General features: G+C 42.3%; 1 protein-coding gene and 1 long non-coding RNA gene across 10 annotated transcripts in view; one reads left to right on the forward strand and one right to left on the reverse strand.

Annotated features, from left to right (window-relative positions):
* zeb2b (zinc finger E-box binding homeobox 2b) overlaps positions 1-22,907 on the reverse strand; it is a 98,857-nt gene extending 75,950 nt beyond the window's left edge. For 4 of the 7 annotated variants that reach the window (XM_028463405.1, XM_028463381.1, XM_028463397.1 and 1 more), the window contains exons 1-2: positions 22,658-22,907; positions 21,478-21,615 (exon numbers count right to left, since the gene is read on the reverse strand). In XM_028463405.1, coding sequence (XP_028319206.1) covers positions 21,478-21,550 — 73 coding nt within the window. In that variant the 5' untranslated portion in view covers positions 21,551-21,615; positions 22,658-22,907. Of the gene's footprint in view, positions 1-21,477; positions 21,616-22,032; positions 22,612-22,657 lie in introns of those variants that run through there. The other 3 variants (XM_028463366.1, XM_028463373.1, XM_028463360.1) reach the window with 3 other exon arrangements.
* LOC114473650 (uncharacterized) lies at positions 22,237-26,025 on the forward strand. 3 transcript variants are annotated; one of them, XR_003675283.1, is made up of 4 exons: positions 22,237-22,542; positions 22,897-22,965; positions 23,975-24,012; positions 25,114-26,025. It is a non-coding gene; the product is annotated as an uncharacterized LOC114473650 (long non-coding RNA). The 3 variants fall into 3 exon arrangements; XR_003675282.1 differs by lacking the exon at positions 25,114-26,025 and having other exon boundaries at positions 23,975-24,835; XR_003675281.1 differs by lacking the exons at positions 23,975-24,012; positions 25,114-26,025 and having other exon boundaries at positions 22,897-23,555.
* Positions 26,026-27,398: the final 1,373 nt, after the last annotated feature.

The raw sequence follows: 27,398 nt of genomic DNA on the forward strand, positions 1-27,398 counted from the left end.
ACAGGCTAAACCAGTGTTTCTCAAACGGAGGTATGTGTACCCGATGCAGGCACCACAGGGGGTACTTGAGAGAGAGGAAAATATAAACTGAAGGCATTAAAAATATGGGGGTCTTATAATGTTTAGTTTTCGTTTAAAAAAAGATAATCACGCTGAACATACTTTACAATTACCAATAATAGCAACACTCAAAAACGACAACAAAGACACTAAAGACAAAAATGTACAAGGTCACCACAAAATAACAGTGAAACAACCACACGACACCAAAAAAAAAAAAAACACACACACACTGAGATAGAATGATTTCAATATTGCTAAAAACGCACAAAAACTACAACAAAACACACAAAATAAGGCAAAAATATACCGAATAATAAAAAGAACGGGAAAAACAACAAGAAAATACACAAAATGACACCAAAAGCCCACAAAATGATCTTGATTAGAACATGAACTGTCACATCAGGACTGTAAATAAAAACTATGAAAATAAATCTATTCAGAAGGCGCTAAATACTGTTTTTTTCAAATTATTCACAAAATTAGATTCTTTAAAATGTGTGTTATTACTCATCATTATTCTCTATAGCTGTTTTTTCATCGCATTCTGGGCAAAATGTGCTGAAAAGTTTGAGAACCACTTTTTTTTGCATATGTTTTTGTCATAACAGATATTTTTTTTCTCTTTAGTTGGACTTATAATTGGAATATTAAGTAAAGAAAGGGGCATTTTATTTTGAAAATCAAACCAATCAAAGGGTGAATAACCTGCTCTTTTAGTGTTCATATATCACATTATTATACATCACATGTCACAAGTGTATTCAACAAGCTTTCTTGGGCCCATCAACGAGTTGATGAGAAACAAAACCAAGCTACCAACTGTTCATAAGCTACATTTCCTGTTAGCAAGAAGCAGCTCATTGTGACGTGAGCACCTTATTATCTCACATCACGGTGATCTGACACAGAAGCAACGGCAACGGGAGCTGAGCCAGGAGCGAGCCAGCGTCCCTTTATGTGCGTTTGATCGGAGCGGACAGCACGAGAACAGGAAGGAAACACCTTCAACGATAGATACACTCTAGATCTGTGCACCACTTCTGTACAACTCTCAATGAACGCCACTGAAATATCGTTTGATGGCTAATGTTGTGATTTTATGTTGAAGGGGAATCTTATTTGGCACTAAAATATGAGTTTTCAGAGCTGCTGTTCCCATTTCTTACTAAAATGCAACTTAAAGGTAGTTTTAGGACTATTTAAAGAGTAACTAAGCTCGCTAAGCTAACCTAAACATGTGGAACTGGTTGCTATGTGATAAGCTAACCTAAACATGTGGGACTGATTGCTATGTGCTAAGCAAGCTTAAACACGTGAGAGGTGATAAGCTAACCTAAATATGTGGGACTAGTTGCTACGTGCTAAGCTAACCTAAACATGTGGGACTAGTTGCTACATGCTAAGCTAACATAAACATGTGGGACTAGTTGCTACGTGCTAAGCTAACCTAAACATGTGGGACTAGTTGCTACATGCTAAGCTATATAAACATGTGGGACTAGTTGCTACGTGCTAAGCTAACCTAAACATGTAGGACTGATTGCTATGTGCTAAGCAAGCCTAAACACGTGAGCGGTGATAAGCTAACCTAAATATGTGGGACTAGTTGCTACGTGCTAAGCTAACCTAAACATGTGGGACTAGTTGCTACATGCTAAGCTAACATAAACTAGTTGCTACGTGCTAAGCTAGCCTAAACATGTAGGACCGGTTGCTATGTGCTAAGCTAGCCTAAACACGTGAGAGGTGATAAGCTAACCTAAATATGTGGGACTAGTTGCTATGTGCTAAGCTAACCTAAACATGTGGGACTAGTTGCTACGTGCTAAGCTACCCTAAACATATGGGACTAGTTGCTACGTGCTAAGCTAACAAACATGTGGGACTAATTGCTACGTGCTAAGCTAACCTAAACATGTGGGATTAGTTGCTACATGCTAAAATAGCCTAAACATGTGGGACTAGTTGCTATGTACTAAGCTAACCTAAACATGTGGGACTAGTTGCTCCATGCTAAGATTACCTGAACATGTGGGACTAGTTGCTACGTGCTAAGCTAACCTAAACATGTGGGACATACTAAGCCCCAGAACTTTTTTCAGCAAAATACAAATGTAATTAGGTATAAAGTTGTGCTGTTGTTCATTGGATATTTTATAGTATAGAGTGGGCGTGTCTTAAGTGTTCCAGGAGCCCCGAGGGAAAAATCAATATATTTCAATGGAGTTTTCATTCACGTGTGTTTTTTTTTAAAGTTTTAAACACGTAATTTTATCAAATTAAAGACATACCAAGTACTGAAAATGATGGAAAAGAAAAGAACAGGAGAGGAATTCCTGTGTCCTGTCGTTTTATTTTGGAAAACCATCCCTTTAAATGTGACTATGGGGGTTGACCTCCCTGAAACTCACTCCCCCTTAATTTTATTTCATTTATGAATTACAAGGAACGATGCTGTTATATATTATTAATTCTGTGCAGTTGCTGCGGCTCGGGCGGTGTAATTACGTTCTAGCCGGGCAGCCATCCGTTCCCTTTCAAAAATTTACAGGATTCTTAATCACGTTGCTCATTTGGGTGCACGGAGAAACACAAACAGGCGTTAGCAGGGAAACACCTGCTTAGCATTGATAGCAGATGTCAGTCAGTGAAGTGAAGGCGCGTCGGGGAATTAAAAACGCAAGCATGGCCAACTTCTTCTGATTTACTGACTCCCTGAAATGAAGTACGGAGGGCGAGCGCGGGAATCTAACCTTTCCCTTCTGCACGCGTGCATGTTTCCCTCCGTTTGCATCAGTCGTTGCTGCATTATTCATCTGCATTACAGCAGTGGGCTAATTAAAGCCTGCCTGTGTACCAGAGAAATGTGAATATTTAAAGCAGAGAGAGCCTTTCCCTTCAAAATAAAAGCTCACAGCAGGCCCCGCCCCCTGACTGGATGACAAAATAGCCACTCTGTTGGGCCTGATCACAATCAACACACAGTTGCGCCAATATTTGAGGAAAAGGAAGTCTGTAAGTGTAATGAAGGATAAAATATGCGATTTGAACAGAATTCCATCAGAACTGAGAGTAGATGACCATTTTTCTAAATATGTGGGACTAGTTGCTACGTGCTAAACTAACGTAAACATGTGGAACTAGTTGCTACATGCTAAGCTCACCTAAATATGTGGGCCTAGTTGCTGCGTGCTAAACAAACCTCAACATGTGGAACTAGTTGCTACGTGCTAAACTAACCTAAACATGTGGGACTAGTTCATACATGTTGAGCTAACCTAAATATGTGGGACTAGTTGCTACGTGCTAAACTAACCGAAACATGTGAAACTAGTTGCTACATGCTAAACTAACCAAAACATGTGAAACTAGTTGCTACATGCTAAGCTAACCTAAATATGTGGGACTAGTTGCTACGTGCTAAACTAACCTAAATATGTGGGACTAGTTGCTACGTGCTAAACTAACCTAAATCTGTGGGACTAGTTGCTACATGCTAAGCTAACCTAAACATGTGAGACTAGTTGCTACGTGCTAAGCTAACCTAAACATGTGGGACTGGTTGCTATGTGCTAAGGTAACCTAAACATGTGGGACAGGTTGCCATGTGCAAAGCTAACCTAAACATGTGGGACTGGTTGCTACGTGCTAAGCTAACCTAAACATATGGGACATTCAATTATGACATTCAATCAGAGAACATTCAGACATTTTGAGTTTATTTTTTGCTGCATGTTTGCATTGAACACAGGGTCGTTCTCACGCTCACACACTGAACACAGAGAGAGGGAGATAGAGAGAGATAGAGAGAGAGAGAGAGAGAGAGAGAGAGAGAGAGAGAGAGAGAGAGAGAGAGACTTAAAGCCCATCTGGCCTGAAGATGAAATAAAATTGACATATTGATTCCTCTGAATTTACGAATGCCTGTTTCATAAACTGCATTTCCAAAGCCGAGGCCTCTTTAGAGCGCTGTCATTTTCCCCACAAATGGATCAATTATGTGCCCCCGTAATCCTGTTACCTGAAGAACCCACGCATACTTCTCCCATTGGCGGCGCTTCACCGGGCGCACACACTCGCATTATGTGCTCATAAACAAAGTCAAGGCTTTTTTTTTCTCCCCCCCATCCTGCTTTCTCTTTTTGCTTGTGTGCATCTTCACCCTCCACACACACACACACACATGCTAATATTAGCGCCTGTTTCCTCCCCCCGATGTCGTCGTGTGAGACTCTCCCCGAGGGTTTTCAGGAGGCGTCGCACTTTGGTTTGTTTTTCAAGTTGTCGAAATCCCTTCTACCCCAGATAAACTGCAATCCCGCCGCCGCCGCAACATCTACACAAACATCACATCACAACGCCAGCAAAACACACATTTCATCTGCAGCAGCACGCAGCAAGAAAAGCTCCTCTTGATCACAAAGAGAGACAATTACAAGCTGCAGGATGATTGTCTTTGATAAATACACTCTATTTGCACAACTGCGCCTCGGAGCATTTGCGGTGCTGCACGCCTGCACCAAGATAAATACTCCTGCATGTTGGAGGGAGTTTAGGGCTACTGTGGCAGCGCTGGATATGAAGAAGAGCACAAATGTGATGCCACTAGGGATCAAATCTGACCTTAAAGTTAGGGATGCAACAAAAAGGGAAAATGAATGACTTCCTCTTTCTCAATGGTCTATAGACTGATAACTTAGCTCCTCTTTCACCCTCTGAACCTGCTCAGCCAACGCTGCTACATGCTAAGCTAACCCCAACATGTGGGACTGCTTCCTACGTGCTAAGCTAACCTAAACATGTGATAGGTGCTAAACTAATCTAAACATGTGGGATTAGTTGCCACATGCTAAGCTAACCTAAACATGTGATAGGTGGTAAGCTAACTTAAACATGTGGGACTAGTTGCTACGTGCGAAGCTAACCCAAACATGTGGGACTGGTTGCAGTGTACTAAGCTAATCTCAAAATGTGATATGTGCTAAGCTAACCTAAACAAGTGGAGCTAGTTGCTACATGCTAAGCTAACCTAAACATGCAGGACTAGTTGCTATGTGCAAAGGAAACCTAAACATGTCGGACTGGCTGTTACGTGCTAAGCTAACCTAAACATGTGGGACTAGTTGCTATGTGCTAAGCTAACCTAAACATGTGTGACTAGTTGCTACATGCTAAGGTACCCTAAACATGTGGGACTTGTTGCTATGTGCTAAGCTAACCTAAACATGTGGGACTGGTTGCTACGTACTAAGGTAACCTAAACATGTGAGACTTGTTGCTATGTGCTAAGCTAACCTAAACATGTGGGACTGGTTGCTACGTGCCAAGTTAACCTAAATATGTGGGATTAGTTGTTACGTGATAAGCTAACCTAAACATGTGGGACTAGCTGCTAAATGCTAAGATAATCTAAACATATGGGACTGGTTGCTATGTGCTAAGCTAACCAAGCATGTGGGACTGGTTTTTGGTATGGAGTTCCTTCCGAGTCTCACAGGAAGAAACACATTTTACCATCTGTAATACGACAACTTAAATATTCATTTTCACATCATAAACATGGCTGTGTTTCAAAGGAATATGAAGCAGCCACTGCACAGATTGTACAAAAAAGAAATAAAGGAATGTTTTTTACATTTAAGATTCATCCTTTACAATAAGTATTTGTTTTGCACATTTTTCATTCATTTCTCAGTTTAAAATGACCGGCTTTTATCAAAGCATTTTTATCAGTGCATCACTAACTGAGCTCGGCATGTGTTTCTGCTCACCTACAGACAGTTTTCTCCTCCTTACATGGAGAAGAAGCTGTCAGTGGTGCAGAAACACAAGCACTTACTGCCAAATGGCAGAACAGGCAGCTACAAGTGTTCCCGGGTCAGAACGGTGCGAGCTGGAACGCTGCAGCGCTGTCAGGTGGAACGGAAATGTATGAGGAGCGACAGCACGGGAGCTCCGGCTCTGCTCTGAGATATCTGTTTTACTATCTGACGCTGAAGCAGAGGAGGGGGAGCAGAAACTCAGTCCTCGATCTTATTTTCCACACTCGGCCGAGCTACAAGCGGCTCAGTTACACTACACTTGCACCGAACAATCAGTCTGGCGAAGGTTCACAAGACGACGAAATACCTTGTCACTTACTGGCTGACCTGCTCAGCCGAGTGAAGAGGAGGAGGAAGAGGAGGAAGAGGAGGAGGAGGGTGGCTCATAAAAGAATCATGAAGCTGCTCTGCAGAGGTGAGGGAAGCAAATCGGACAAATGTCATACATGTTGGGGTGAACTTGTGACGTTTAAGCACACTCCACACCAATAGGGGGCAGCAATCATTCAATATGGATGCTGATGTGGTTTATATTGCAGGATATTTTAATTTAACACAAGATTTCTGAGTGTTTTGCTTCCTTTGTGAAGGTCTGACGATGTTAAAGCTGCAGTGTGTAGAATCAACTGTCTGCACCGTTTCAAAACCGAAACCCAAACTTGGCGTCTCTTACTGGTATCTTATGTGAACGCTCTTAGCCACTTGGCTATTGACAAATGTAAGGACGTGACAACCATCAGTCCGCATCCAGACTGTAAAATGAATTCAACTTGAAAAAGTTTCTCTTATGTTTACATGCAATGTATCCTGTCTGTTCTCACTCTCACACTGACACCAGTGTGTGCGGCAGACCCTGAGCAGTCACATGGATCCGCGAGGATGCAAGGCGGTCCGTACTTCCCGAGTTTGTGCCTTTATTCTGTTGCTTCTCCACCTCAGCCAGCCTTTTTCCGCTTGATTTGTCGTGTAACTGTTGTGTCTAACGCCGCGATGGAGACTTCTGCTGGAACGTCCGCCATTGCATTTGGTACGTGAATGCGCCTGACGTCAGTCAAGCAGCCAATAATAGCCAGTAACACCCAAAACAGCCCATGGAGCACACGTGTTCGTAGACAAATCTCTGATTGGCTGACATCCAGCGTCACGCTCCTGGATTTCTAAAGCTCATTTACAGCCAGGAGAAGGAGAAGAGATTCACTGTCCACTCAGAACACTTTGAATTACAATAAGCTCAAAGATGATTATGTATTTTTTGACCAAATGATGCCAAAAAAAATGTACACACTGCAGCTTTAAATCACTTATTTATGCTTCTGAATGGAGTTATCAGTGTAAAGTTTGGAAAACGGCGCAGAAAGCAGAACCTGAAAGTGTCGTGGGTCGTGTTGTGTGCAATTTGCTGACTGTGAAGGAGGGATTGTGTGATAAAAGTTGTTTCCTGGTTAAAAAGTGTGCGTACGTACGCGCTAACGGGCTGACAGACTGCTGCTGCTCACTGGACTTAATCTGAGAGAAAAAGGCCGAGGTTATGATGAAAGCTCCAGCGAGTATGTCTCAGCAAATTGGCTTTTTCACCGCTTTGCCTTTTTTTTTTTTCCAGCTCCTGCACCGTGGAGGCCTAATGATCCCTCCCACCTGTCCGAGCCCTTCTTCCAATTTCTGAGCCGCCGTCTAACTTTTCCCTGGGCGCCAAGTCGGTGGCCAATCAGGAAAGGTCAGCCATCAAAGGTGGTTTTTTTTGTTTTTTCTTTTTTTTTCCCAAAGCGTTCCACCTTTTCTGCACAAGCAGACACCAAAACTCATGCAAAGCCTCTCGGACAAAAGGATAAATTGGACGGATAAGTTCCCGCCACTGTGGTGTGATGATGCAACCATGACAGGTAATTACCAGCAGCAACGTGCAGCACATCAGCAGTATCGGGAAGTTTATGGAAAGTCTGAGCGCACACGCAGGAACGCCGGCCAACGCCAACGCCGCCAATTGGAAAAAGCACGCAGACACGGCTCTGAAGTTTGAAACGGAGAGCTGCAAAACTACAGGAGGGTCTGACACGTGAGCTTTCCTTTTGCTACCTTTCAAAAAAAAACTCCAATCACTTCTGGTGTCAAAGTTGTCATGTTTTCATATTTAATAATGTTGTCAAAGTGTTTGCTCTGTCATTTATTTGACTTCCTTTACTTTTTACCGTGATAAAAACCTTTTTTCATATTTCAACACTCATTATTAGATTATTATTATTATTATAATTTAAAGTGGGAGTTCTGAAAAAGGATTTTGGGGGCTCAAAAATGACTTTGTTTCTTCAAAAATTGCACAAAAAAAGAAGAAAGTTGCAAATATGAACATATTATGTGTTTCAGAAATTTGCAAAAAGATATATATGTATATATATATTTCTTTTAATGCAGATTTTTAGGCGGGGAAATTGATTTTAAAATCAAATCTTTATGAAATAGGCTGACATAAATGAGTTGGTATCAGAAATAAGATTTATATTACTATTTTTAGATTTTTAAAATGCTAATAAAAACAACAGCCGTACCAGTAAGCAATTAAATGTTAAATAAATGAAATAATTTGACATAAAACCTTTGTTTCCCTTTAAAATTGTTGTTGTTTTCATTCCATATGCAGCGTTTCTCTTTCCACTGAGGATTTAAAGGTGTGTGTGTGTGTGTATTATGTGTGTGTTTATTCCCGCTGCACAAAGCGACGCTAACTAAGACAGAATAGCTAATAGCTACAGTATTTAGCAAACAGATTCACCTGCACACTGAGAATCAGGCGCGCACACACACACTTATAAATTACCTCATCAGTGAGTGAAATTAACACCGATTCTTGCAAGCAATTTCTCAATTTCCAATGCTAATTAGCTTCCTGTCTTTACTTCTAAATTCTGTAGCACCTGTTTGGCGTCTTCGGCGTTGCGGGCGCGTTTAATCACAATTTTAATTAAGCCTCCCTGTAGATGTGAAGGCAAGGCAATTATAATGCAGATGAATGATGATTTTTCCACATTAAATTGTTTTGTTTCTTGGTTTATGTTGATTGCATAAATACTGCCGCCGCTCACTTTTTTTTTTTTTTTTTTTTTTATCCGCTGTAATTTTCTAATTGTTCGGCGACGAACAAAAATAAGCAGATTTGGATGCAGACGGGGCGAGCATGTGCGTGTGTGTGTGTGTGTGTGTGCCACTTTTCATGATGTTTGAGGACACGCTAATGATAACACACCTGCAAAACGAGGACTTTTTTTTTTTTAATGATAATCCACAGTCATTCCAGAGCAGACAACTGGCGGCACGGGGGCCACGCGGGACCCTCGGTCTGATTTTGTGCGGCCCCCAAAATGAACGCACACACAATTGCTACCAAAAGCACACAATACTGACGAAAAAAAAATCCACAAAATGACACCAAAAACACAGAAAATGACAAACAAAAAAAATACACAACAAGAAAAATACAGGAAAATGTGCAAAATGACAAAAAAAAAACAGTATGTCTCCTGAAACACACACGCACAATGACAAAAATGGAGAAAAATGTACAAATGCCAACGAAAATACAAAAAACTCTTAAAAAAACACACAAACAACAACAAAGGCACATGAGCATTAACTAAAATAGACAAAAACGACAACAAAAACACATAAAAACGCTTTGTTATTTCCTGAACTAATGCAAATTCATCACTGATTCATGGAAAAAAGTGTCCTTTGGTCTCACGTTGCCACCAAAACATTAAATAACAGCATGCTGCACCCGTGACCTGATGCATGTAACTGTGTGTGTGTGTGTGTGTGTGTGTCAGTTAGATGCTTCCCTCTGCCCTTATCTCCTACGACCTTAAAGCACCTCGCCCTGCTCTACCTTTCACTGCCACATCCTCCGAAAGTCACTTTGACACCCAGAAATGACGGAAAAAAAAAATACACAAAACAACAAAAACACCACACAGAAAGAACAGGAAAAAAATGACGACAAAAACAAACAGCGATTAAAAACAACACAAACGACAACAAAAGCAAGCAAAAAACAATAAAAACACACAAAACGAGGGAATAAAATAAATTGGAGCTAAAAAACACAAAACAACAGCAAAAAGCTCACAAAATGATGAAAAACATACATGATGAGAGAGAAAATGACCAAATGACGCCAAAAACACACAGATGGCAACGCAAACGGACAAATCAACTACAAGAACAGCACAAACGACAACAAAAACACACAAAACGAGAGAAAAAAAGGAAATTGTAGCTAAAACACACAAAAAACAACAACAAAATGACTAAAAACACACACGTGATGAGAGAGAACTTGACCAAATGACACCAGAAACGGCACAAACGGGGATGGAATCACACAAAACGAGGGAATACGATCACTTTGATCAGACATGAATGTTGATCATGTGACCCTCACAACAGATACAATCACATGTTGTGGCCTCGCTGTGATAAAATGTACCCATCTCTGGTTCACAAGTTGATTAAGCTCCACAAATTGATCAAGTTTTGCTCTTTTTTTCTATAAATATTCTTTGTCTCCTGAAATGTTTGAATTTTTCAGTGTTTTTGTGTGTTGTTGGTATTATTTAAATGATTCTCTGTGTGTTTTTGGTGTCGTCTAGTTTTTTCTTATGTTGTATGAGATGTTTTTGTGCATTTTAGTGTTTATTCAGTAAATTTCTCTCTTATTTTGTGTGTTTTTGTTGTCGTTTTGGAAGTTGCTGGTAATATTCAGTGTGATTATGATTTTTGACAAAAAAACTTCATGTCATTTATGCTTTCATGTGTTAATTTTCCCCTCTCCGTGCCATTGCGTACCCCCATTTGAGAAACACTGGTCTAATTATGTCTTTTGATTTGTTTATTTTGTGGAATAATTTGCATGGATTTTGAAATTTTTTTTTAGTTCTTTCAACAACAATTTACAACTGAACTATTTTCATTTTCACTTTCTCCTCAGATAATCTGAAGGGTCGGATGTGTATTTTTCCTGTAAAATATAGTCAACGTTTGTGTTTCCATTTTGCATTTTTTTTTGTAGTATTTATTGCGTAATTCTGTTGTTGTTTTGCTAGTTTGTTAGCACTGTGTGATTGCGGAGTCATTTGTCATGTTTTTATTGTACTTTTATGTTCATTTTCTGTAAATTTGTATACTTTTTGAGTATTTTTTGTGCGTTACTGTTGTCGTTTTGTTCATTTTTGGAGGAAGTTGATGTGTTTTTGGAGTATTTTCTGTGTTTTCATCTTGTCTTTTACTGTATTTTCCTGCAATTTTGTAATTCTTTGTATTTTTGAACGTATTCTTGTTTTTGTTTTGTGTATTTTTCTGTCATTTTGTACATTTACTTTAGACTGAGGGCCACATGTGGACCCCGGGCCACCTGTTGCTTTATTTGCGAGTTTTCCTGTCTCTCTCTCTCTCTCACTCAAGTACCTCCTGTAGTTCCATCACGTACCCTAAGGGACACACGTACCCCCATTTGAGAAACACTGCTTTAAAGTAAACGAAGCTCATATTTCCCAGCTGGGAGTTTCTTCCAGGCTCAGACTTTCAGAGTCTCCTAGAAATCCCGATGTGGGACGATTTTTCCGAGGGGAACGTGCACACTTCCCACAATGCTGTGCTGCATTTCTGTGTGTCTTCACTAAGCCCACTGAGCAGCTATAGGAGCTCGAACGGAGCCGGATCTCTGTTTTACACGGCTTTTTTTTTCTCTATGAAGTCACAGCAAGGCAGACGTCACCTTCTCTGACTCTTGAGATGTGGAAGAGGGGGGGGGGAAAGGATGAGCGATGGCGGCGATTGGCTGGAGGTAAACCCAGCATTAAATCCTGCAAAACTGTGGCAAGGCCAATCCGGAGGGGTGGGGGGGACAATGGCTCGGCCCGGCAGCTCCTCGCCTTTGTTCCCGGCTTAACAAAACTCTGCCGTCACACCGCTTTACCTCAACGCCGCCCTGTCGAAACGGCCATCAACCCGTGCACATACACGAAGAAGAAGAAGAAGAAGAAGAAGTAGAAGTAGAAGTAGAAGAAGAGGAGGGGAAGATTAAGACAGAAGCAAACGAAAGGTGAGGGAATAAGATAGGAGGGAAATCCTCAAAGAAGGGATAAAAACACAATCACTCCCACCTTTCACACACTTCCACAGTAAAAAGTTTCATTACAGTTGCCGCCGCGTATTCCCTCCAAGGCGGGCAGCTGTAGCAGTTAGCGTTAGCTGCCTTTGCTAGTCAGGAAGTCAAAAAAAAAAAAAGACGCTCAACAAAGCACAATATCAACCTTTATCAATACACACAGGCCTGGGCTTTTCTTAGTAATCGCTCAGCGTTATTCACTCAGTTTGTCATCATCAGCAGAAAAACTGATTTCCACCCGTGGCCATGTCACATTGTGATGCTAATATCAGGCCGATAACACCAAGTGTCCTATTTTTGGGCTGTGAAGCAGAAAAAAAAACAGTTGCTTTAACCTGAAATAGTGTTCATTTGTTAAATTATAATGGCCTTTTTTTTCCTACTTTTTGTCATAAAAACGTCCTTCAGGCACATGAAAGTCAGATCACTTTGTTTTGAAGAGAAACTTACATCAAAGCCTTTTCTTTCATGCGTTTTCTGTGATTGTATTCCATGGAAACGAAAGGAAAAAAGTTCAGAAAGTTGCTGAAAAAAGTGTTGAGCACGTGGTCACGTTGTCCCCACTTGACCCCGAAACTGAAAACCCACATTACGATTTAGCGTTTTTCAGGTTGAGTTTGTCTGGAAAAGGTGAGGGCTCAGGCCCCACCCCACCCCCCGCGCTATTTGCTAATTGCAGACGTGCCAGTCTGCTGTCACAATAAAAGCAGGAGCACAGCGGACATTAAGCACGGCTGCCTCATCTGTGCGGCAGCTGCAAAGGTAGCAGGGATGAATATTTCATGACCTCCGTCACTAAGACGACTGCTTTCTGCTGTGACTAATTATCACCAGTAATAACATTAGCCATACTGTGATTGTCAGCGTTACAGGAAGTCCTCCAACAAACTACTCTCTATTTGACACGTATCATTGTTTGTTCACTTTGACTTTAAGTCGTGGTGATGTCTGGGTGAATTCCTATGATCTGAGGCCTAAAAGTAGGCTGTAAATGTGCAATATATTCCATAATATCACTATATTGTACCCTAATGTGACATTTCTATGCATGTATATGCTATAATCATCAGTTTCTGCTTCATTTTTTTAGCTTTCCTCAGATCCAAGGCCTGAAATCATGGAATAATTGTCCTCCAACTTTATATTTCCATGTGTGTTTGCACAAATCATCCAAGTTTTGGCTTTCATTTACATTTACATGTACACTCTTATTCATCAAATCACTTCTGCCTGTAAACTTTGGAGCTCCACAACGCAAACACACTGAAACACAGAGAGGAAGACTGGCTGCGGCTGTCATGTACCAGTCCTGATAAACTGGGAACAGGAGGGTGTGAGAAAAAAGGCCCAGTACAAGGTCTGCTTTGATGGCCATGCTAATTCCAATAGCCCTAAGTAGTAAGAATAACAAAGTGCAGGGGAATTTATCTGAGGAATGCCAAAGCAAGACGGCCGGGCGATAAGGAAGTAGCTTCCCTTGGGTGGGGGAGAAGTAATTAGACTGGGCTGACTGCTTAGATGACTGACTGGGAATGATGGGATGGACTGGTGAGAGAGGAATCAGAGGTGGAGCATGGATGGAGAGGGGAAAAAAAAGGAAGGACAGGCGAGCCGAGGTCCGTCTCAGACTGGAAAACCACTTCAGAAAGACTTGGAATTAAAACCACAAGGAGCAAAAAAGCAAAAGCTCGGAGTGAGTCACACGGAGAGTAAATATCCGATTCATTGGAGCGCTTTCCTTGGAGCTCAGGAAAATCCCTCCGAGTGCAGCTACACACTCACTGCTGTCACCTGTAACTACCAGCAAAAAAGAACAAACAGCTCATTCACACCTGCAGCAGCAAGAGTTCAACATGGATAACTATCCCTTACCCTGAACCCTCACCCTTAACCCTAACCCTAACCTAGAGTTCAACACTGCAGTGGATAACTATCCTTTACCCTAAACTATCACCCTTAACCCTAACCCTAACCTAGAGTTCAACACTGCAGTGGATAACTATCCCTTACCCTAAACCCTCACTCTTAACCCTAACCCTAACCTAGAGTTCAACACCGCAGTGGTAACTCTATCCCTTACCCTACACCCTCACCCTTAACCCTAACCTAGAGTTCAACACCGCAGTGGTAACTCTATCCCTTTCCCTAAACCCTCACCCTAACCCTTTAATCTTACTCCTAACCATCACCAATAGTGTCAAAATACCCAACACTGACACAATTTAAACAGGTAAACATCTACATTCATGAAAACGTCTTTCTTCAATCCCCAAAAGCTAAAGTTAGCTTTCAACTTAGACAGACTCGTAACTATTTGATGATTTTCAATGTTTTAATGTAAAAAAAATATAACAACATGGGGGCTTGTCCGGTATCTTCATTATTATTACAAACAGTAATACAATGTCCCTGTAACAACTTTTAAAAATATGCTCACCTGTGTGTGTGTGTATGCCAAATACAGATTAGATTAATAATAAATCAATTTTATATAGGGCTTATTTTTGGGACTCAAAGCCGCTTTACAGAATACAGAAAAATAAAGAAATACAGAAATAACCATAAAAGTAAAAGAAGTAAAAGCTTAAGTTTGAAAATTTGGGTTTTGAGGAGTGTTTTAAAGTTCTGTAATGAGTCTGCATATTTGATGGGTTGTGAAGATGTAATTAACCTTACATTTTCTAAATAATGTAAAAAAAAAAAGAGAGTAATGTGTGCTCTTTTCTCTCCCTGCATTTCTTCTGCGCGCCGTGATTCATAATCTTCAGATTGACTTGAGACTGGAGTAATCTCATCACTGTTAGGGATTTTGCAGCTTGGTGAATATTAAAAAAAAAAAAAGAAAAAGTGATTGGACTTCATGAGTGATTTTTAAACGTTGATCTTAATCTGTAAGATTAAGACTTGATCACTACGGGGGCTCTTACAGGAGCTCAGCGGAGAAATAAGGCAAAGAAGATCTTGTCTTTAATTACAGATGGATCCCAAACTTTAACCGCTGACGCCCCCCACCACCCCACCACAGGCCGACCCCCGGCTGCATGGCTGTGTTGGAAAGGCTGAGGACGGGCCCTGTCGCTGTGATTACCCCCACGCTACCTGAGGAGGTGTTTGTTTGACATCCGTGCGTGAGGAGGGGGGGGGGAGGGGGTTTCAGTCACAACCCATTAACACGTGAGCTCACCTCTGTGAGATGTCAGCCAGGGCGACACATGTCCGCCGCCCGACTGACATTTAACCATGTGCTCCCCTTGACTCACTCTAGCCAAAGGTTAAACGTACGTTTGAATAACGAGCAGCGTTCCCTTTTGCTCAAGGAGCGGAGGGGAAATGGGTCGGGGGGGGGGCTCCATCGCCGCCGAGATGAAAGAAGAGCGGGGAAGTGAGCGAAACTCGCACAGCCACAAAATGACCTAATTTTGTCCTAATCTGGCTTGGCAATCAGTTGCAATTAAAGCGAGATAAGGCGCGTGGATTTTACTCTCACGCAGGACAGCGGGAAAGTGGAGCGCCGCTCGTTAGGAAAGAAGAGGGACACCTTCTGAATAATAGAGCGTGCAGAGAAAGTGAGCCCTGATCAAATAGCATGTTCTATTATATTGAATGAAAGGTGCACTCTGTGTCTGTGTGTGTGTGTTTCCACATGTCACCGCGCCTTAATCTGCCGATCTGTTATTGATTGTTCCGCGCGGCCGTGACCTTGCCAGAAGAGCTCTTCCACCCGACAATCAAAACGTACATCAAAGAGTGTGTGTGTGTGTGTGCCCATGTTGGTGCATGTGTGTGTGTGTGTGTGTGTGTGTGTGTGAGGCATCCGAGCACAAAACTGGAGGCTGCTTTCAACACTCGCTGGCAAAAAAAAAAAAAAAAAAAGGTGTCGCGACAAAAGACGGAGAAACACGCTGGAAGAAAACGACAAAGACACACACACGCGTGCACACGGAGACAGACAGCGAGGAGCTGGAAACAGCTGTGATGTGTTTGTTCTTCTGATTTAATCTATATTTGATCCTCCGCCGCTCCATTAACACACAATCTTGTTTGTCGGAGGCGCTTCATAAACAAAGTTGACAGGTCACTCCGTGTTGGGATCAATACGGCGGAGTTTTCCTCCGACTGTTGCTGTGCTGTGGAAGGCGTCTGCACACACTCGCGCGGCATTGTTTGCAAAAAAAAAAAAAAAAAAAAAAAAAAAACAGAAAACAAAAAAAAGAAAAGGAAAGTGTTTTTCCATAATTATGAAATGTGATTGTTGCTTTACACCTGCTCAGCAACCTGTCGCCTGTCGCGCTCAGACTCCCTCGCAAACGGAACGGGAGTGGTGGTGGTGGTGTGGGGGGGGAGGGGGAAAAATGTCGACGACGCGGGGACTGAATAAGTGCAAACAGCAGGACGACACGGCCAAATAAAGACTTTGCATTTTCACTTGAGGAAGACTCAAATGAGGCATGATGTTTTCCCGGATGCGTCTTCCTCCCACGCGATGCATAAAACATGTCGGCTTACGGTTGCCCGGCGCGTGCGCGTTAAAATGAAAAGTCCAAATGTGTGTGTGACTATTTGCCGGACCAGTGGCGTTTCAATTTGCGTTTGGGGGAGCAAAACAAGAGGAAGGATGAGGATGAAATCAAGTCAGGGAAGCAGGAGAAGAAGAGACGGTTCAGCAACAGTTCAGCACAAAACTAGGGCCTGCATGGCGTTTTTTTTTTTTTTTTTAAAGACGCGCCCGCACAATGCATAAAGATTAAGGCCAAAGGCATGCTGGGAATGCCACGTCGCTGCCACATTGTTTCGCAGCGAGCATCCTCCTGATTGTGGTTATGGATGTAAAAGGGAAACTCGGAGCTGATTCACGCCTCAGACGTCGGAGCCCTCGCTGCCTGATTCTGTATAAATAAAGAAATGTCAAATATGGCGGGCGGTGCAGAGATGTCACCCACCCTCCCTTCCTCCCTCCCTCCCTCCCTCCATGGGTTAATATGGTGGCTGCCTGGTAAGGCATTATCCCACCCTCCCTGAACAAAAGGGCCCTTTGCAAACAGACTCCTTCTTTCCCCTCAGTGTCCAAAGGTGTTTGCTGAAGTAAATCTGCCTAAATCCTGCGCGGCTCGGCCAGGAGAAGGAGGGAGGGAGGGAAGGTGTTCCCATAATCCTTCGTCTTAACCCAAAAGAAAGGGAGGAAAAAAAAAAAAGTTCTGTGTGAGGAACAGAAAGAGAAAACCAGAATCCATATCACATGATGCCATTTAAAGAACCCCCCCCCCCCTTCCTCGCTACTACTCATTAGCATACGGCCTGCCTGGGAATCAGATGATAAAGATATCCGTGTGCAGATATTTCGGAGAAGTTTGCGCGAGCACCTGCTCCTTATCTCCTCGGCGCAACCAGGATTTGTGCTTCTTAAGTGGCGGTGAATAGTGTGGGCATGCCATCTAGTAACACTATCTGTCTGTCAGGGGGGCCCCGGGTCCCTGCTACAGTGAGGAGGCTATAAAAGGCTTGTAACCAGGGGACAAGCAACAAACAACCACAAACACCCCAGTTATTTCTCTGCACCACCCACACACACACCCACCTCTGCCTGTTTTCTTCCTCCTCTCTTGCTCTCCTTTTTTTTTTTTTTTTTCTCTCTCCCTCGCCCCTCTTTTCATCTCGGGCCCTTTTTCTGATGCTGAATGCAAATGTGCAGCCCTGCTGCTGGCGGCGAAAGGGGCTGAATTGTGATTAAGAGGGAGAAGAAGAAGACGGAGAAGAAGAAGAAGAAGAAGAAAAAGAAGAAGAAGAAGCAGAAGAAGGAGAAGGAGAAGAAGAGGAGCTCCTTTCTTTGTTCTCCCCCCGGGGGATGTTTACCAGGAGAGACACGGTGGATCAGATATGAAAGGCATTCAGGTCAGCATTGATGTGAGCGAAAGTGAAATCGTACCTAAGGCATTTCCAAAGACCCGCGGTGTCAGGGGTCCGGGCTCGCCGTGCCTCTGCGAGTGTGTGTTCTCTGGCCGCCAGGCGAAAAATATCTTCACACAAGCAGGGCGGTCGAGAAGGGAGAGCAGGAATAATGAAATAAAACGTGTCAAAAAAAAAAAGAAAAAAAGGGCTTCTTTTCTTTTTTGGAATCTCGTTTGTTTCGGGAAAGGGGGGGGGGGGATGAAGGTTTTCTGTCCACTGTCCAGGATGGAGTTCAGGAGATCATTAGGTTGTTTCCTTTGGGCGTGTGTGTGCGTGTGCGTGTGCATGTGTGTGTGTGTGGGGGGGAGTTTATTGAGAGGATGCACAGCCACAAGCCATGCTATTTGCTTTTATGTGCCTTATCAAAGCCTGAAAAACTGTGCATCGCTCTGAGTGTGTGTGTGTGTGTGTGTGTGTGTGTTTGTGGGGGAGAGAGAGGAAAAGCTGCTATAGCTACATTCCCCCCATTTAAATCCTGGTGGAAAGCACATATTAGAGGGTTTGTTGGATAACATGCAACGCGTTGGCTCCATCACACACACACACACACAGACACACACACACACACACACACACACACACACACACAGGAATAAATTAAATTCAGGTGAATTGCAAAGAGTGGAAAACCCAGGGAAAACACACCGCCTACCCGACAGGGAAGCATCTTTTTCGCTGCACGTTAAATCCCGACGATGTGCGTTGAGAGTCCATTCTTTTTCTTAATACGCCGCGCTCACTCAAACACACACACACACACACACACACACATACACTTGGAGCAGACGGATATATTTAGCTCGGGAAGGAGAGATGCTGGAAGCTACGGGCAAACATCAGAGGCCCGTGCTTGTGACAGGACAGATACAGATCCTAGACTTCCTACATTTCCACTCATTCCTCCCAGTGTCCGTATGGGAATGACGGCAGCAGTGAAAGGCCTACTGAACCCCCATACACCCCCCACCCTGCCTGCTACTATTGACGGTATAAACATGTAAATGAAACACATTACCGCTGACAATCAATTGTCCGGGAGCGCCCTGCGAATCCGGCCCTCCTCCTTTCCCCTAACCCTACCTTGGGAAGAGAAAATCTGGGAAAAATGGAAAGGTGGGGGCTTTGAGGGGAGGGGGGTGAGGGAGAAAAAAGAAAGGCTGCACCTTGTAACCCCCCCCCCACGTCTATTTTTCCCTATTCTTCACTAACTGGAGCTGCGAACAAGTTTAAAAAGGCCCAGAAATAATAGAGATGGACAAACTGTTTGGATTGGCAGAAATCTGCTATTGTGTGTGTGTGTGAAAGGAACGAACACGAACACACACACACACACACACACACAGGGACACACACTCTCCACCTTCTGCGTGGATCTGTGATCGCCCTAATACCCCCATTCACACGATTATATCAAACCAGAGAGAAGGCGGCAAAACAAAGGGGGACACTGGCCTCGTCTTCCAGTTATGTAATCCATGTGTGTCTGTTTTCCTAACGAAAAAAAAAAAAAAACACAAAAAAAAAAGATAATTCCTCGGGAATCAAACATTTCCCGGACATATGGCCACATCTGCTGCGAAGGCGGCGTCTGTTTGATGCAACAACAACAACAACAACTAAAAAAATAACCAGCACAGGTGTGTGTGTCTCTTCCACAGCTGGATGTGACGATCAACACCTGGCCGGGGTCAAACTCCCCAACTCCCTCACGCAAGTTTCCCAGTAGGAAAAATGGGTGGAACGCCGTCTCCTATATAGGACGACGGTCGGCTACGGCTACTGCCGAGGACCAGTCAGGACTTTTTTTTTTTATTTTTTTTTTACTCAAACGACACATGACACGTGAATGCTATAGCTACTGCAGCACCTTCCAGCCCTGAAGGCCAACAGTCATCTGGATCACAACTTAGTGAGCAAACGTCTCATTATAATACTAACTGGCACACACACACACACACACACAGAAAAATGAAATCCACCCAGGGAAGGAAAAAATAATCCCAAATGGGACGAAGAGGGTCAAACATTTATCATCGAAAGAGGGAGAAATGATAATTCCTCGGCTGTAATTGTGTTTCCGGCACATTTGCGGATATTCATCTGATTTCTTGGTTTAGGGAAGAGACGTGTACATAATGTGTGTGTGTGTGTGTGTGTGTGTGTGTGTGTGTGTGTGTGTGTGTGTGTGTGTGTGTGTGTGTGTGTGTGAGAGAGAGAGAGCTATCCATGCACCAGGCAGGGGACAGACAGCAGAGGGGAGAGTGGCCAAGCCTTCAATAAGCCTCTGGATTCCCAAGGGGGGGAATGGGGTGAGCAGCGGGTGAGGGGAGTGAGGAAGAAGAAGAAGAGAGGGGGGGTGGTGGTGGTGGTGGTGGTGGTGGTGGGGGGGTCATCAAACAGAGCATGGAGAAGAGGAAGAAGAGGAAGAAGAAGAAGTAAAAACAAAAAACAAAAAAACCAACACAACAAATAACTCAAACTATGCATTTCATCCGTTTCCGTAGATAAAAAGATAATCCGCGTATGTGACGTTTGCTTTGGCGTTTTAATCTGCATCTCGTGGAGGGTTTGAGGTCCTGTTTTGCAGAACAGGTGGTCTTTCAAGCTTTCCTGAGTGTTTCCGAAAGCTTCAGCTGGACTATTTGGCCCCGGATCTCCTCAGCGAGGAACAAAACGCTCGTCTGCTATTGATTGTGCGCGATCAATGAATGAAATCTGATCCAGATAAATAACCTGTAGGGGCAGAGATTAAAAATCTGTTGTTCAGGAGACACACACACACACACACACAGCCGCCAGTGTGTGTGTGTGTGTGTGGAGCCCATAGAATAATCAGGAATAACGGGGCCAGGGAATGTCACTGCAGATTTGCCTCTTGTGGGAAAGTGTGCAGTCAAATGGAGAAGGAAAACCAACAAATCTCCACCTCCATGAGCTGCAGCCCAGACCCCATTAATGTCCAGCATTTATCGGCCATGTCATCCTATTTATACACCCTCCCTGTGCTGTAATAAAGCGAGCGGGGAACAGGAGAAAAAAAAAAAGAAAGAAAGAAAGCAAAAGAAGCCACTGCTTGGAAAAGTGAACCATGACCAACCTGGGAATCATTTCCCCTCACTTTGAAATAAGGAATAAAAAAATAAAAAAAAATCTGCTTTAACTGGGAAAACACTGGAGAGAATCCACCAACACTGAGCGCGTTGAGTCAATAACTCAGGCCACAAACTGGGACTTTTTTCAGCGCGGATCGGTGTCCGCTCCAACTTTACAACATCCACAAGTTTCCCAAAGCAAACAGCGCGTTTCCATTTCAAACTCCATCCTGCGCGGCGCGGGCGCACGGTCCCGTTATTCCCGGTGCGCACCGGCCGCGCTCAACCCGCAGTGGAAGCCCTCAGGGCGGGCGGGCGGGCGTGCGTGCATCCACACAAACACCACCCCCCCTATACGGTTCGTGTCCACCCCCCCTCTCGGTGGTTCTCTTACCGTTTTTCCGTCGCGGGTTGGCTTGTTTTCGCCTCTTACACCGGGGGCCATCCGCCATGATCTCCTGCTTCATTGATAAGTGTGTGTGGGATCAGATGGCAGCTCGCATGGACTCGATCCCTTGATTTCTCCTGGTGTCTGACGGGAAACAGACACACACGCACACACACACACACGCACACACAGCACAAACAACGTGGCTGTTAGACAGAGGACACTCCGCTTGTGCGCACTGAGACCGTTATGTGTCCGGAGCGCAGAGTCAAATAACGTTAGAGTGTCATCAGATCATCCATTTTACGCATAAAACATCTCTTTTTTAAAAAAATAAATAAATAAGTGAATAAATAAAAAATTAAAAAAAACAATAATATAAGCCGTTTTCCTTTTTTAAAAGAACTTTTTAATCTAAACAAAAAATAAACTGTAATTTACCATTTCCAAAGAAACACGTAAATATGTTTATATATACTATTTTTGTTGTGTTTTTTTTTTCCTTAAGTGAACACGAAATTGTAAAAATGTAATTTATCTATTATTCTATAAAATCCCTACCGTCTGCATTTATGAAGAACTACAGAAGCGATGATTAAAAAACGGGGAAAAAAGGGCCTGGGTCTGATTAAAAGTCCCGTAACTCCAATAAACAGCGGGGAAAACGCACTTCTGGGTCTAACAAAGTGGATCCAAACTCTGTTGTCAACAGTTAATAAATAACAGGCGGGGAGTGGCTGTTAAATAAAGACAGGGGGAAATGTTCAAGGCACAAATGGCGCGTCAAGGAAAAGAAACGAGAGGGAGAAGGGAAGGTGAAAACAAAAACCGTTATTCGGAGTTGGCGACGCGGGGCTGGGGTTGTGCGTGCGTGGCGTGCGCTCCGTGTTTCTGGAGCCGCTGATCGAGCACCAAGAAGGAGGAGGGGAGACAAAAAAAATAGGAACACGGGGCGCACGGAGCTCTCCAAACAACAGTGACAGCCCGGTGAAGGAGAAGAAGAAGAAGAAGAAGAAGCGCTCCTTCCCTTGTTTGAGGAGGACGCACACGCACCTTTCTCCACCTGCGCAGGTGAGGACGAGTCGGGCTCCATAACTCTGACGCACGGAAGTTTAAAATCCAGATCCAGAGATATATTTGCATTTTTGGTTTAAAATGAATGCGTTAAAGCAGCGGAGGGACGTACCTGCTCTGTGGAGAGAAGATGCGGCTCCGTTTCCACCGGTGATAAACGCAGCCTTAGAAATAAAGCCGTAGAACAGTCAGGAGGAGGGAGGGACCGCTATTCCTGCTCGGCAGGTTTACAACTGATGTCTTACACCCACTCCAGGAAACAAACCTGGGTAGGGACTGACGTGTTACGCCTCTTCTAATGACATTTTTTTTTTTTCCTTTCCACCTCCTTTTCTTTGCCGTGTAACACAGAGGAGGAGAAGCCCCCTGAAACGCACGCCACCTATCTTCACGGGAGGGGATAATTGAGGAGAGCCAAACGTGAGCATCTTCTGGGTTCAAGTCTTTTTTTCTCCCTCCCTCTCTCTCCCCCTCTCTCTTTCTCCATCTCCCCCTGCTTTTCTTTGAGTGAAACCAACTATGTCGACGCGGAGCAAAGAGCAGGCGACACTACTTCTTCTTCTAATTCTTTTTCCTCCTTGCGCGAAAAAAAAACAAAAAAAAAAACAAAAAAAACAAAGGGGGACAAACTTGGAGCGCGTCCACAGTAAGGAGTTTTTTTTTTTTGTTGTTGTTGTTGTTCACATTAGACTGGTTTACTTGAGTGCTTTAAACTCGGAAGACGCGTCTTTTTTTTTTTTTTTGGTTTTTATTGGACTTTTAATCACTTTGTTGGATTTTTAATTTAAAAAAAAAATTAAAAAAAAGATTTAATTGTCAGTGTAGTGGGGTTATTTGTTGATTTTTTAAAGCAAACTTGAGGTGCACCTGCCTATGCCTCATGCGCTCCCCGTTACGCGCAGGTAACTCAGCCATCATGTGCGTGTGCCCGGGCACAGTGTGTTGTTTTTGTGGTTTTTTTTTTGTTGTTGTTGTTTTTGTACTGGCACAAGTGACCCATCCAATTTAAATAAAAAAAAAGAACAAAAAACGTGTTTTAAAAGAAATGTTGCTGCACAAAAGTGGGTTTTGAGCGCAGGTTGGCGCATGGCGCAGCTTGATTTTGGAGAAGTCCAACCATCCGAGGCTTCTGTCAGACTGACGCAGAGAGAGAGAGGCACGAGGCGGAGGAAGCTCCACCTTTGCAGCGCCCTGATTGGTTTATGTAAATGCGGTGTTTTTTTATATATATATTTGGCGTTCCTGCGCTCCCGCTGCTCGCCACTGTATGGCTAATTAAATCATCAATCAGAGAGGCTCAACCTTCCACCCACTGCACCTACAACACCATCACACAAGTTGGAATTCAGTGTCTTTAAACAAATGTCATTATTCGAATCCCCCCCCCCACCCCACCCCCCACCCCTCTTTTTTCTCTCTTCTCTTTAAGTGTCCGTGCGCGCGCAGGAGGACGCATCCGAGTTAAAGGTGAGTTGTTATTTTACGCCACGTTTTCAAGCACCTTATAAACCCAAAGTGCATCTATTTTTATTTATTTATTTATTTATTTATTTATTTATTTATTTATTTATTTATTTATTTATGTGTTTGTTTTGTGTGTGCACACCGCGCGCTCTCCGCCAGTCCTCACGTCTGAATAACTGTCACGTGTAATTTAACCAGCTCGATGCTCGCATGTAAACGGAGCAGACAAGCTCTCCCCCCCCTCTCTCCCTCTCTTTCTCACACACACGCACGCAAGCGCGCGCACGCACACATGAAGCGGACCATCCCCTCCGCACATTCACCGTGAAACCGGATTACAGCCGGTGTGTGACCTATAGAGGGACCTTGTGCTTAATGAATATATTAGTTCATATGTGTCAAACTCATGGCCCGGGGGCTAAATACGGCCCATTGGAGCATCCAATTCGGCCCGCTGCAAGAAAAAGTAAAAATGAAAACACAAACCACTGCGTAAATGAAACTTAACATGATTTTTTATATATTTAATCTGACACAATCATTCATTTTTTTTCTCCAAGTACGACAAAATATTCCCTTAATTTAATAGAAATTGGACACAAAATTTAGGAAATTTAAAGTTAAGATTGTGTTGGGCCTGATATCTGTCACTTATTGCTTGGTTATGGTCAGTTTCTTATTCATATTCTGTATTTCATGTATATGTAGATGTGTAAATATAAGGCAAAATAATGTTGAAACTGCTCGTTTACATGTATAAAATCTGCGGCCCACTTGTAATCAAATTGCTCCGTATTTGGCCCTTGAGCTAAAATTAGTTTGACACCCCTGCATGAAAAAAAAGCAAATAAAACACAAGAGCTCCTTGACTATTTTTGAATTTTTTTTTTTACATTTTATGAATGTTTGTAACATTTATTTTGTTAAAAAAGAAAAAAAAAAAAAAAAAAAAAAAGGAAATATTTTCAAAATCATCTCTATTTTTTGGTGTTTTATTTTATTGTTTCCTTTTTCTCTCCGTCCGTGTCAGGATGTTTCTCATGCAGCGTTCGGATTGCGTGCGTGTGTGTGTGTGTGTGTGTGTGTGTGTGTGTGTGTGGCTAGATTCATCCGTCGCTGGCGCTGCAAACGCACAAACTAATAAATGCCAAAGGTCAAAGGTCACGGCATGGTTGACGGGAGGATTACTCCGAGGATCATCGTTTTCAGGTGAATTCTGATTTATCCGCTGAGAACTGCACGAGCACGCACACACACACACGCACACGCGCACACACGCACACACACACGACAATGAATGCTTTGACACAAGCGGAGAAATGAGAATTAGGATGAATGCAGTGGGAAGAGGGATGCCGCTGCAGAGAGCATGCACGCCTCGGGACCCAAACAGTGCACGTACACATGCATGTCGCGCAGCATCCGAGCTGCTCAGCCGCCAGGCGTCCCTGATTATTGGCCTAATTTAGATCTGTGAGAGTCACATGACACGGAGGAGAGACACTCCGGCTGCAGCGACGAGAGGAAATATTGGGGCTGATCTGAGGCTAATAATCCAGGTAAGATGTATTAGATGTTATGACATATTAAATCTCAATTTAGCTCATGTTGTGTTGAAGTACGGGGGCCATGCTTGTAAAACCACACTATACAGACAGTTTGTACTGTACATAAACGTGCCATAAAAAAATGGTGCACCATGTTGATTTTTATGAGCATAGAAATGCATTATTTAAAAAAAAAATCAAAGGCACTAAAAATCATGGACCTGGTGGATCAAAAAAAAACAATAATTATGTTAAAAACTAGAAATAACTATATTACGTCCCTCCAACTGACTAAACATGGGTGATCTTAACTGGAAACGGCCCATTTACAACACAACCATGAAAAGTAGATGTATATCTGTCTGTGGGGTGAAGTTATGGAATGTGTTACCAAATTAATTAAAATATAGAAGCAATGTGTTGATACATGAAAAAAAAAAAGGTTCAAAGATAATATGATGGAAAAGTACAGAAGTGATTCTGGGCCACAGAAGAGTGTATGGAAGGGAGTAGTATAGTATATTTTCTATAAGTGTATTTTTCATTTTATTTTCTTTCCCTGAAACATTATTCTGTATGTCAGAATCAAGAATATGTATGTACGTACAGTATATACTGTATGTACGTATATATGTATGTAAGTATGTATGTACGTATGTAAGTATATATGTAAGTATTTATGTATGTATGCAAGTATGCAATGCATGTATGCAAGTATTTATATATAAATATATGCAACTATGTATGTGTAAGTATGTATGTACGTATGTATATATATATATATATATATATATATATATATATATATATGTAAGTATGTATGTATGTATATATGCAAGTATGTATATACGTATGTATGTATGTAAGTATACATATAAGTATGTACGTATGTATGTATGTATGTATATATATATATATATATATATATATATATGTAAGTATGTATGTATGTATATATGCAAGTATGTATGTATGTATGTATGTATGTATGTATATATATATATATATATATATATATATATATATATGTAAGTATGTATGTATGTATATATGCAAGTATGTATGTATGTATGTATATATATATATATATATATATATATATATATGTAAGTATGTATGTATGTATATATGCAAGTATGTATGTATGTATGTATGTATGTATTTATGTATGTATGTATGTATGCATGTATGTATGTATGTATGCATGTATGTATGTATGTATATATGCAAGTATGTATGCATGTATAAGTATGCCAGTATGTATGTATGTATGTACAGTATGCATGTTTGTATGTATGTATGTTGTATGTATGTATATATGCAAGTACGTATGTGTAAATTCTTTTGCTTTGATTATCAACTAATGTTGTATATGTATATATGTATATTATTTTGCTTTGATCATCAATTAATGTTGTACATGTACTGTATATACGTATATTTGTTTGCTTTGATTGTAATGTTGTGTATATATATCTGACCAGAGTGTAGACTGTGTATGTTCTGACTCTGACCAATAAACCAAACCAAAAACCCCTCTGTTCTCCTCCTTCTCACAGCTTTAATCCTATAAACTCTTCATCTCCTGCTCCTCTAATCCAGTGTTTCTCAAACGGGGGTACGTGTACCCCTAGGGTAGGGATGGGCAACTGTTGAAATACACAATGTACACAAAACAATTCAAAAACAACACACAAAAACGACTCGTAAAACACAACAAACACAGACCAAACAGCCATTTAAACAAGCAACATGACTCCAAAAACACACACACAAAAAAAAAAACACGTTCCAGAAAAGCTCCAAAAACACACAAACTGTCAACAAAATTACACAAAATTA

The sequence above is a fragment of the Gouania willdenowi genome, chromosome 2 (assembly GCF_900634775.1).
Source record: "Gouania willdenowi chromosome 2, fGouWil2.1, whole genome shotgun sequence".
NCBI lineage: Eukaryota > Metazoa > Chordata > Actinopteri > Blenniiformes > Gobiesocidae > Gouania > Gouania willdenowi.